The following is a 12,637-nucleotide window of genomic DNA, read 5'->3' as shown; positions in this document are numbered from 1 at the left end:
TATCCCGAAAATTTCGTAAGCCGATCATTTCGTATCCCGGGGTACCAGTGTACAGTAAGGCTCAGGTCCTTCATAAAGCAATACAAGAACAGGAAAAGGAAGGCGTCTTTGCTAGTTTCAGATTTTCCCCATCTAAATTTGAGTCTGAAAGGCCAAGAAAAAGTATGGGTGTATTGTTACATAAAAAGGTGGTGATGGGGAACTTGAGGGTCACCACCAACTGTATCAGTGTATAGTGGAGTCAAAATGGCATTGGCTTGTTAGGGAGTGTTTGATGTAGCTCTGAAAAGTGATAAAGAAAATTGACAAAAAGCTTTATCTTTCACTAAATTTCAACCGGCTCCTGCTTCTTTTGCTTCTAATACCACTGGCTCAGCTTACAAGTAATTTTTAAAAAATATTTTTTATTTTTCTTTTTTTTTTTTCTATTTAAGATACATTCTGGGCATCCTTGGATGATTATTTGATGGGTGAGAAAAGACTTACATTCCACCCTTTGATGGGGATGGAACAATATTAGTGTGTCCTTGGACTAGAGATACAGCAATAATTGTGTAGCCCGTTGCTCAATCTTTGAGAATAATTACCAAATTTTTAAAGAACACAAATACCTTGAACATTGTACTGAAAGGAAGAAAAGTAATAAAAGAATCAGTGGAATCCAAGGGAACAGTTCCTCAATTTATAAAAGTCTCCTTCAAAAGAAGAATTGATAAATGAAGATGAATGAAGCAGACTTTTAGAAACCCAAAGCCTGGCTGAGAGAGACTGCCAGGAGCTGAACTGACAGGTTCAGGTCAGAGGGAGAGCAGACTGACCATTGGGATTACCATCTTGTCCTGACCAAGCCCTAGCAGCCTGCAGAGAGGTTTGCTGAGCAGGCTATATAACATCAAGTAGAAGCCAAACCAGTAGCCATTTGGTTCCTGTTTGGGGCTTGGTAGAAGAGTGCATGAGAACAATAAATAAGGAGAAGAGACAACTATTGATGCAAGCCCAGAGTTGTTAAAGACTGAGAAACTTGGAGTGCTGAGCATAGAGAGCCAAGTAGACAAAATAATAATATGTTATTGGCTTAAGGTACAGGGGATGGATAAAATTAGGCAACCCAAAAAATGTTTGATAGAACTATCCAATGGCATACTTTTAGAAACCGGGTACATCATGCTTCTGAACTGAACATCAAATACGGACTTACATCAGATGAGCTTAAAGGGTTTCAACCAGATGCACAGAAAAGGATAATTAAGAATACAAGAAGGGAAGTAGTCACACAAAGAGATTTAAATACTGACCATTTCCCCCCATGTTCATCATTATATCATAAACTAAAGGAGGTTTTTGAACATGCAGACTACTTTAACAACTTAATATTTGTACAATTGCAGAAAGCCTGCACACAACTAAGACTGAATATGATGGACACAGCCTATAGAGTTAGGAGGCATAGGGGCATCCCAATAAAGGCACATACATGCCTATATGGATGGCCGGAATTAGAGGGCCTTGTCCACTACATATTGTTTTGCCCACTATATAGTGAACCAAGGAAATGATTTGTGACACCCATAACTGAAACTAGTCCTTGTCATAGTTCACAAGAAGTGTTTTTATAATCCTCATAGCTAATTTGGACAAATGATGTGACCTGGTGAGTAGATTTGTATGCTTTAGTAGCAAAAAACAAAAAACAAACTAAAAAGTTTGGAAGAAATACATAGCAGAGATAGCCATAAGTTGTAAAGGTGATAATTATATTTAATAATTTTATACTAGCTATGTATGTACAATCTTAAATTTTTAATATGCTAACAGAATGGAGGATTAAGTTGTAAGCAAGCAAAATTTGTGAGGTTGCACAACATCATACCTAATCATGGGGAACCAGTTTTAGCTTTCAACTATACTTTACCTTTGTGGAGTGTCAATATGAGATGGTCTCAAATAGGCACAGGGGGTCTTCAGCAGAAGTCACAGCATACTGGCACAGGGAAGTGGAATGGTGTAGCTCTTGGTGTGTGGATTGACCAAATTGGACCTAATGGAGCTGTCCACACACCAAAAGAACCCAAGGTTACTCCAGGGTTTCTGGAAAACACTGAGATATTTCTAGACTTTTCTACCATGTAGACAAGCCCTAGATTTCCATAGGTCTTGAAAAGGAAATTTATGGCTACAATGTTAGCAGTCTTACCAATATGTTTGAATATGCTTTCTTGCATATAAGATAAGTAGGATTTTAACACTAGATGATCATAATCGGGATTTCATTTCAAGATTAACGTTTGGACCATAAAAACCTTAATATTTGAACCACTGCTCAGAACTTCAGCACACCAATTCTGTAATAAGTCAGAATATAGTATATTAGTAGTTCTTAATAGAATTTAACAGAAATACATTAAATGCTTTGCAAGAGAGGATCTTTTTGTAAGTAAAAGTGGCACTCCCATATCCCTTTAAAAACCAAGCAAAAGTTAACAAACCAAGGTCAAAAGGGCCTTTCAAAAAGCATAAATTGTCATACATTTTAATGCACTCAAGGGCTAATGGATTTTGCCTTCTTGACAGGGTATGGGGCTTGTGTTTCACATATGCCACCTGGTTTGGGCTAGAAGCATTTGCATGTATGGGATACATTTACCGTGATGGGTGAGTAACAAGAACATGTTTTGAGCCTCATAATAATTCTGGTGACCCCTGAGTTTTGTTTAGGGATGGTGAACTGGAGAGACTGGTTCAGAAAGTCCCCTAAAACTCCTCAAACAGATAGGAATCTGTTGCAATTTGAACAGTCCTAGAATTAAGAAAATGAGCCTCAGCCCATGTTGCCCAATGTAAACCTAACTGAAACCAATGAGAGTGATGGGGTGGGGAGAGGTTTGTGTGGGGGAATCACTGATCTATAGCTGTGCACTCCCCCCCCCCCCCCCCAATTTTGCATCATGGAATGTCAGAGGCTGAAATGCATTTGGTAGTAAGTCAGAGAATAGTAACTTCTTGAGAGCTAAAACCGTTCCCTGCATATTAGAATATTGTTAAGAGTTCAGGGTTAGTTGGGATGACTTTTATAAAGAAATCCATGATTCCTTCCAACTTTGTAACTCTTCAGTCTAAAATTTCTTTGCATAGGTGATGTCTGGCAACAGTCTGGTGTATTCCACTGGGAACTGAGATTAGCCAAGGAGATATAACAGGGGATGGGCAACTGTGAAAGGCTAGGGAGAACATTAACCCCCCCTGGGAGACCTTGGACCCCCCCCCATGCACTTATTCCCTCCATTACTCTTTCCAAATGGCAGAAGGATGGGATAAGCATGCGGGGTGTGAAAATCTTACCCCCAATGGCGTGATTAGCATGCTTTAAGGGCATGAGTTTGCTCCCAGTAAACTTGTCTACCTTGCCCCAAAGAGGGTTTAAGGGAGATTTGTTTGAGTATTTGTTTTTTTTTTTAAAAAAAATGGATGTGACGTTGTGGATAGGGACAGCCCCCAGATACTTGCAGGGTACTAGGACATCACCAGGGGTGTCTGGGGGTGCGGACCATGTCAGATGGCAGTACTTCTCTCCAAACTTCTGCCTTTTGGCAGAAATGAGCTGTGGCACTCACCTGCATCCCTTTGAAATTCTAGAGCTCATTGGAAGAGATGTGTGAGTGAGACAAGGGAGAGAGGAGAGGAAAGGCCTCAGGTTTTTAAAAAGTTCTAGAATTTTCAATTTTAAATAATTTAAAAAATAATATTGGGATTGTTCCTGTCAAATCAGTACATTTGGAGGGTATGCTCTTCCTTTCTTGGATTTTGCCATGCTGGAGCTTTAGTTGTAGATATTTACCAGGTTTCTGTGACTTTCCTCACAAACATGACAGCAAGAACATAAAAGTTAAAAGCTTACATGTTGCTTGAATGATTTAAGTGCCAGTTTCAGCACAAGTCACTATATTCTGTGATTGCACAGAAATTCTCAGCATACATAAAAATGATGGAACAAGTAGACATTCAGTTGCTATCTTATTTTCATCTGTCTCTCTCCCCCCACCCCCCATATCTTCACTCACTTGGGACAATATCACATGACGGGTTTTGCAACTCCAATCTGAAGTCACTTCTGGTCCAACCATGCGAATTCATGTTAAAACATGATAGATTATCACATGTGATTGCTTTCTATGGGGAGTAGTTCTGAGCCAGATCAAAAGCCAATTCAAAGTGATTCCTGATGTAGGTGAATTCAGTAACATGTGAATTCACAAAAATTGTTTCCAAGCTCACTTCGATTTTAATCTGAATTTGTCTGGTGTGGAATGCAACTTTGCTTTGGTCCTGGTACAACCCCCCCCCCCAAACCTCCAAGGTGGCAAATTTCCCATGATGCAGAGCTGCAATTTTGCTCCATTTGCTTCCAGTACTCCTTCAAGAATGGAGGACACGCTTGGATGTGGCTGACAGATTTGGATGTTGCATAAAGGGATGGATAGATTGAGGACACATTTGGATGCTGCATGAAGGGATGGCTATACTGAGGACACGTTTGGATGTTGCATGAAGGGATAGCATCAATGACAGGGAGGACACATTGGGATGTGGCTGTATGTATACTCGAGACCACACATGGCAGGAGTTGCGGGCATTGCTAAATTGTTGAAATAGAGTAAATAGAGTAAAAAATAGAATAAAATAGAAGGGAAGAAGAAACATGAAGCAATCATTCACGTGAGGCTAGCATTCATGTGAAACTGGAATTAGGAAGTGGCCTCCTTCTTCACCCTGGAAGTGCAAAGGTTCACGATGCATTCAGAGCCCCACTGAGCATGCGCAAGGATGCCAATTCAAATTGGTGACTCCGCACGGTATGTACTGGTGTGATAATTTATTTTGCACTTGGTTCGCTTTGCCTCAGGAATGACCACAATTCTGCTCTTCACGTGAGATAATTAATCACGTGAATTGCCTTGGATTTGAATAGACTCTGCTTCCCCTTCCCTTTGGATTTGCTTTGGATTGCAGTTCAAATTTCACATGTGATAAACTCCTTGCTTATCTTTTCCAGGTTGGCATGCAGGGAGGTGATGAAAGCTTGTGAGTTCTTGGTTTCCAAGCAAATGGCAGATGGTGGTTGGGGAGAGGAAATAGAATCCTTCAGCCTTCACAAATACATTCAGCACAGTGAATCTCAGATCCACCATACTGCTTGGGCTCTGTTAGGGCTGATGGCTGTCAGGTACAGTATGTGCAGACAGTTAACAATGTTCTAATCTCAAGAAAAGCTTTTGTCTGTTTTTGCCAAAGTGGTCTTTGCAGCGGAAAGAATCAACATTCCTACTGAGGTTTTGGCCTGTAAGCCTGAGCTAGTGATGTAAAATGTTGGCTTTATTGTTCTCAGAACTGAAGGAGGTAGGGTATTTTATATACTGTTCTCAATATTTCCATTGGTTCATCTTGCCCAAGTGGGGTGATTTTAAAAAAAAAAAATCTGAATAATTTTAAGTAGGATATTATGACATTATGTTATGAGAGTTTTATTCTTTTATGGTTCACAGACACAGAGAATTTTTTTTGGGGGGGAGCAGCTTTCCCCCCTCCCCACAACTGACTTGGACTTTGTCCCAGAAACTTTTCCCTTTGGGAACAGCTGGAGAAAGCCAACACTTTGGGGAGTGCTGTGTTGGAAATTGTTCAGATATGGGTGAGAGGCGACAAGGTAACTATAGGTCACCTGCAGCCATGATGACTAAGCATTTGGGCTGTGCTGAGTCACAGGATGTGCTGTCACAGTGATGTCATCACGAGCTGCAAAGTGCTGCAAAAGTGCTGCAAAAGCACTGAGTCACCCTGTCTGGGGGACTGGGTTTTAGATGACACACTAGGAAGAGACTGGACTGAATGGTTGCATGGCACAAGTGTATATAAGGGTGGAGCCTCATTGTACAGTGTGGGTTGATGGTGTTGTGGTGTTATGCGAGTAGCTTTGTCGGAGAGGATGAGCTTGTATATAGAGCAATGAAGAGTAAAGAGCCTCATTACGAGCCATCTGCCTCTTGTCTCCTTTATCAGCTTCTGGAGGATGAGAGGAGTTTCTCTCGAATGCAGATAGCTTCACGTCGTTTCTAAGGTGGCCATCCTGGTCCCAAGCTTAAGTGTGATCATACGCACACTGCGCTACCATGCTAACATGCTGGACTCTAGGGGTACCCAGATTTTAAGGCAACCATTGGATTATAGCCGGACAGGAACTCAAACCCTGGTCTCCCAGAGCCATAATCCAACACTCAAACAGTGGGCTCTTGCAGGGATGTTATAGCAATGGGTTAGTCTAGATGACCCCCTGGGTTATCTCCTAACTTCTATGATTTTAGCATTCTGTGTAGTGGTTTCATTCTGCTTTATGCCAGTGCTCGTGTCTCTTGTCTAGGTATGATCTCAGAGGAAAAGATGCCACTTGCAACCTCCCGCCATGCCAGTTAAACTAGCTGCAACAGACCCAAAACCTGCCAATGGAGAATTTTGCCAGCACCAGTGTACTGCCATGATACACACGTGCACACACAGTTAGAACTAATGACCAATATTCCATTTCCTTTGTAGATTTCCTGATGTTCGAGTTCTAGAAAATGGGATAAGAGTTGTGATTGACAAGCAGACTTCCATAGGGGACTGGCCTCAGGTATATTACAAGTGTGTTTGATCAATCTAGTGCCTTTTCCTATTGCACCCTCCTGATAGATACATTTTTAAAGAGCAAGCAGGATTATTATTTCCATTTGCTATAGTGGCAACTATTTCACTCATGCAAACGCACGCACACAATTCCACTTTGATGATTCTTGACTCATCTCTTTCCTTTTGGCATAGCACTGTCCTTCGCTTTATCTCCCTAACCAAAAGTAAAGAATTCCTTACCCTTTGCACATACAGTCAGCCCTCCTTATCCACGGATTTTTTTATCCACAGATTCAAGCCTTCACGGCTTGAAAATACTTTAAAAATATACAGATCCCTATGGGGAAACATCTTGCCTTTTTATAAAAGGGATACCATTTTACTATGACATTATATTTAATGGGGCTTGAGCATCCACAGATTTTGGTATCCACAGGGGGTTCTGAAACCAAATCCCAGTGGATAACGAGGGCCCACTGTACTCAGAAGCATTGCATGTGTTTCTCTATGCTGTTTTCAGTGGGACTAAAATTCCCAGTATCAAAGCAATAAGAAAAGTGGGTCCTGTCTGCACTGGTGTAGAGCAGCCTGGAGTATCCTGGTCCTGGAGCTACCCTGACTCTTTTCCATTGCAAAGGCCCTCTGTTCCAATGCTGAGTGGCTGATGACATGCATATTCTATTGAGCCACCTTGTGTGGCCACCACTGCCATGAATCACTTTACCCTGAGGTCAGAATGAGACACTCAGCCTTGATTACATGTCTGGATGTCTCATTCTGACCTCAGAGCAAGTGACTGGCAGCAGCAGTGGATGTGGCAGGTGGCAGAGTGGGATGTGTTTCAAACAAGCACCCCACATCAGAACTGAGGGCTCTAGATATTTTCAGAAGATCTGGAGGAACTGGTGAGGTATTTAAATACAGCCTGTTATCACATGGCAAAAAAGGCAACTGCCAGGATACAGTCGCTTATGGAAATTATCGCATTAAAAATGCTGCTGATGCCACCAGGCAACTGCCTCCTGGCTGCATCTTGGCTCCCAGTCATGCTCAGCTGGCTGATTTGCAAACACGGGAGGTTCCTAGTGCAGGCCTATGCGTAGAGAAGCAAGCAAACCCTAGTGATCTCAGTGAAAGTTACTTCTAGGTAAGTCTATTAATTAATAATTAATTTGTTTTATTTATATACCGCTATTCCAAAGATCATAGTGGTGAACAGCAAGTAAGCTAATTACCAAGTAAGCTAATTTGCCCCCAACAGTCTGGGTACTCATTTTAGCGACCTCGGAAGGATGCAAGCTTGAGCTTGGGCCCTTTTGCTGGTCTTGAACTCGCAACCTTGTGGTTTTGAGTGAATGGCTGCAATACAGGCATTTAACCACTGCGCCACCAGGGCTCCATATGTAGTAATTACCTTCCAGCAAAACATTAGATGCCTCTTTCTCCTTCATTCTTCTGACAGTGATCTTAGGTCTTTAAAACAGCTGCAAGATAGGCCAAAATCTAAATGCTTCTACAAACCCCTTCTTCATCCACACCCTTGTTAATATATTTCCATCTTGAAATTTGCTTCTGGTGAACAACCTCATGGAAATAACACTTCCATAGTTCTTTGCCAATGTCAGTCAGAGATACTTGTTCCCCACATAGCAGAAATTGTGCAAATTGTGCTAGATGTTTCCTGCCATGAAAGGATACAGAAAAAGAACTGTTTTATATAGGTCTGTAAAGGAGGGAACTGATAAGTATGTATTCCAACAAAAGCAAAATAGAAGACAGGCTTCACGGGCTCACGGGCTGATATAGATGGCCAAGCCTTTATTTTCTTATCATTTAATAAATTCCAAAAGTCTCCTTTAGGTGCTACTTATAAAATACAAATAATGTTCCAATAAATATATTAACTTGTACCTGATAAGAAATCAGTTGTACTCTCTACAAATGTATAAAATATATTGTTCAACATGTCAAAGCGCAAATACATACCTTCAAATAGAAATGTCTAGAGTTGTATAAGAAATTATCCAAAAGCTAATCAAAAAATTACTTAAATATTTTTTAGAAACATAACATTCAATACCAGATATGTGTTCTTGGGTTCTAGAGTGAATTAACAACCAGAATTGTTATCTTTAGAAAAAAAGATACGTAGAATGAATGTTAAGATTAAAATCACTAGTGCCAGTGGTATAACTTGGGTTGGTGTCACACCAGTGCAATAAGTCCTGCTGTTAATCTCCCAGGCTGCCTGGCACACCCCAGCCACCCCTTCTGCCATGCTGGGGGTGGTGTGGTGCTGTCACCTGGTGCCTTTTTCTGTGTCTAGTTGGGGTGCTGGGCAGGTGGGAAAGGGAGACCAGTCTCTTTCCCACCCAACCAGGAGTTGTCAGACAGGAGCTGGCGAATTGCAGCAGCACCCCACCCCTACTAGTGGCCATAGCCAATGGATGGCAAAGGTGGAAAGGGGCAGCCAAGGGATTGCTGGGATGGATGAGGTGACTGCCCCACCGGGTGTGCACCCCCTCTGAGGTCTCACCTGGCGTGGTCCGTATTCCACATATCCCATTGTGACACCCCTGATTCGTGCCAACAGCTTTATTATTATTATTATTATTAACTTTTATTTATGAAGCGCTGTAAATTTACACAGCGCTGTACATACAATCTTTTTAATTAGACAGTTCCCTGCCCTTGGGCTTACAATCTAAAAAGACATGACACAAAAGGAGAAGGGAGTGGTGGAGGGGAAGGGGATGAGGTCCAGCAGTTCCTCTCTACCTCCAAGGCCTGGACCAAGGCAGATGGACTGGAGGGAGGGCTTGGCTACATAATGGATGGTTAATCTTCTTCCAGGGAAAATACATACTCTCAAGTAGGATAATACATATATAGTACATAGCAATACAGGAAATGGTTCGATAAACAGGCACCAAAAGAACATCAAATAGTAAGCGACAATTATGCAATGCCTGGGAAGGCTTCTCTGAACAGGATGGTTTTCAACTCCGTTTTGAAGCTGGTTAAAAAAGTGATGGCTCTTGCTTGTGGGGGAAGAAGGTTCCAGAAGTGAGGGGCAGCAAGTGAAAAGGGGCGAATCCGGGATGAGACAGCAGACCTTGACTACCAGAACGGAGGGCCCTAGTGGGAAGGTGAAGAGAAAGAAGGTCTGATAAGTAAGGAGGGGCCAGTCCATGGAGGGCTTTAAATGTCGACAGCATTTAAATGAGGTTTGAATGTACGGTTTCTAATACAGTATAAAGACAATATGGTAGACATGTGAAGCAAACTGAAGAAAGATTCAGTACAATTGCATCAGTCTCAGAGAAATCATTGACTCCTTTTCTCTCCTGACTACTTGTGTTCAGGTATAAAAAACAAATGATAGTTTCCTGTTCTCTTTGCTTAATGATCCAATTCTTTGGAGAGTGTCTTACACAACTCCAGAAATTCTTGTTTGAAGGTATGTATGTACACTTTGACATGCTGAACAATGTATTTTATGTTTGAAGAGAATATAGCTGATTTTGTGTTGTTCACGTTAATATATTTAATGGAATTTTATGTGTATTTAATTCTGTGGCTCCTGAAGAAGGCCAATTTTGATAGAAGCTGAAACATGCTTGGTTTTTTTTAAGTAGTACGATTTTTTTTTAAAAAAGTGACCATCTAGCAGCATGTGGAGGGAGCCTATTTTCTATTTTGCTTTTGTCTGTAAACAAATACTTCACTGTATCATATAAATGCCATGTAGTTTTTTCCAACCAATGGAAAGTGATAGTGGAATAAAAAAAATAACTAAAATCATGTGGAGGCCAATTAATCTGTTCTCTCCCTGGCATAATTGCTGTTATAAAGATTTTTCTGTGTGGCTGGCCTCCATGAAACTTCAATAATGTATAAATAACAGCATGACATTGACACATGCAATCACATGAGTATTTGCCATATTCTCTCTTCCTTGGGGCTGCTGATGCTCCTATGGGAAGTACTAGGTCATACAGTCACCCAAGTAATGAATACACCTTCTTACAGCTGTACTATGAATACCTGCTATAGAGGTTGGAAGCCAAAGTACAAGATATAGCTGACCCTACAATTTAAGGCCACCCATGCCATGTTTGTATCAACTTTAAAAGGCAGCAAACTGCCAATTCAATATGATATTTTTACTTTCATGGAATGTACATGTTGGATTTTCATCTTGGAGTGCCCAAGTATCTTTAGCCATCTCTGCCACATGTTAATTGGCTTTGGTCTCTCAGAAAGCAAGGTTACAAATATCTAATTCCAGAGCTTTAACTGCATTCATATCTTTGGTGATGGAAGGGTATGAAACTATCTATTGCTGTTAAAAGCACTCACCAGAAGACAGTCAGCAGTTTGGGTCTTGGTTCTCTAATTGGATTTTATCAATATATATCAGGACAGGAAGTGTGTACAGTGGGCCCTTGTTATACACTGAGGTTTGGTTCCAAGATCCCCCGTGTATAACAAAATCCATGTATGCTCAAGTCCCATTAAATATGACATAGCAAAATCGTGTCCCTTATAAAAAATGAATAATCAAGGTTTGATATTTAAAATTTATACTTTTTTTGAACATTTTCAAACTGTGGATGCTTGAATCAGTGTATAAAAAATCAGCGTATAAGAAGGCCCGACTGTATATGTATGTCATTTGTTCTATTCATTTCTCTCTTGGTTCTCTGCAGCAAGATATTGCCGCAGGATTGTTCGAGGCAGGCACAATCCATTTTGATATATACCGGAACGTCTTCCCTACTTTTGCACTTGCTCGCTTTACTCGTCTTTATCCAAGTAGTCCTGTTGCTAAACAGCTTCTGAGCATCGTATCAGGACATTTAGAATAAGATGAAACTGCAAGATGTTGAGAAGACATACAATGTCATTTGTGGGAGCCTTATTTTCTCCATATAATATAGTGGAACTTTTCTTTCATTTAATGCCCCCTCTGAAGTACAGTACGTGCTAGAAGTTTTGTTGTTGTTGTTATTATTGTTGTTTTCATCACCGCCTGAGTGTCTTCCAAATGTGCCGAAACAGCATATAGTACAATAAAATATATATGGTTTAGTTCTCTATCTCATTAGTTGTCAAACTTCCCTTTGTTCTGCTTAATGATTGGCCTTTGTACTGGATTGCAATGCGGCAATCATAACATAGGGAAGGATATCGAGTTGGTTATATTCAAAACTATTCTGTTTTGTTTCAATAAAGGCCATTTCTAACTTTAATTTCAACACTCTAACCATTACACCACACTGGCATTTTTCATTGCCTTCTTCTAAAGCTGAGAGTATCAAAGGGAACCTTCCAGTGGACTCCACCATGTTGGCTCTCAATTCAGAGTGGTACCAGAAAAAGAAAGCAGAGTATAGTAAGACTGGAGGATGCTTAGGAAAGACATAAAGGCATCATATGAGTCTACTTCCCCAATATCTTACAGTGCTTTCCTTTCTATTGTTATTCTCCCAAAGTATGTGACAACAGGTTTCATTAATTAGTTTCATTATTTACACTATCATAACATTTTAACCTATGCTTTGAGTCACCTTGGGCCCCATAATGAGAAAAAGGGAGGAGGAGAAAATAACGTTCATATTGTGCAAAGCTTTTTAAAGAGATCTTTCTTATAAACCTCCTTCAGATTGCCAACATCATCTCCAGGGCTACCTATGCTGCAGAATGTCTTCTCTTTACAAGGTCAATTGAAAATTTCCCAGTTCTAGTAGTACATCTTGTAGCTGGAAATAGCTAGAACCATCACATGAGCCATTGCATAGCACAAGCAACAAACATCATGAATGATCTGTGCCCATGAGGGAGCTGCAGAAATCATTCACTAAATATTTAATATTCCATTAGACCTACAGTCTTTAACTTTAATTAATAGCTATCAGAATAACTGCTAAACTCTGTAGCTGGTTGATTTTTAGATCATAGCCTCAATCCTATA

At 40.7% G+C, this 12,637-nt stretch overlaps 2 protein-coding genes across 2 annotated transcripts in view; one reads left to right on the top strand and one right to left on the bottom strand.

Moving 5' to 3' along the window:
* Positions 1-11,752, top strand: part of LOC121928209 (lanosterol synthase-like) — a 42,426-nt gene extending 30,674 nt beyond the window's left edge. The window contains exons 10-13 of the mRNA XM_042462615.1: positions 2,572-2,652; positions 5,051-5,221; positions 6,586-6,664; positions 11,373-11,752. Of these exons, the coding sequence (XP_042318549.1) occupies positions 2,572-2,652; positions 5,051-5,221; positions 6,586-6,664; positions 11,373-11,531 (490 nt within the window). The 3' untranslated portion in view covers positions 11,532-11,752. The remainder of the gene's footprint in view (positions 1-2,571; positions 2,653-5,050; positions 5,222-6,585; positions 6,665-11,372) is intronic.
* The window catches only part of LOC121928990 (lanosterol synthase-like), a 195,474-nt gene that overhangs the window by 41,924 nt on the left and 140,913 nt on the right, over positions 1-12,637 (bottom strand). The gene's annotated exons all lie outside the window — the stretch shown is intronic.

This window comes from Sceloporus undulatus, chromosome 4 (genome assembly GCF_019175285.1).
Source record: "Sceloporus undulatus isolate JIND9_A2432 ecotype Alabama chromosome 4, SceUnd_v1.1, whole genome shotgun sequence".
Taxonomy (NCBI): domain Eukaryota; kingdom Metazoa; phylum Chordata; class Lepidosauria; order Squamata; family Phrynosomatidae; genus Sceloporus; species Sceloporus undulatus.
This window is presented reverse-complemented; position numbering and strand designations above follow the sequence as displayed.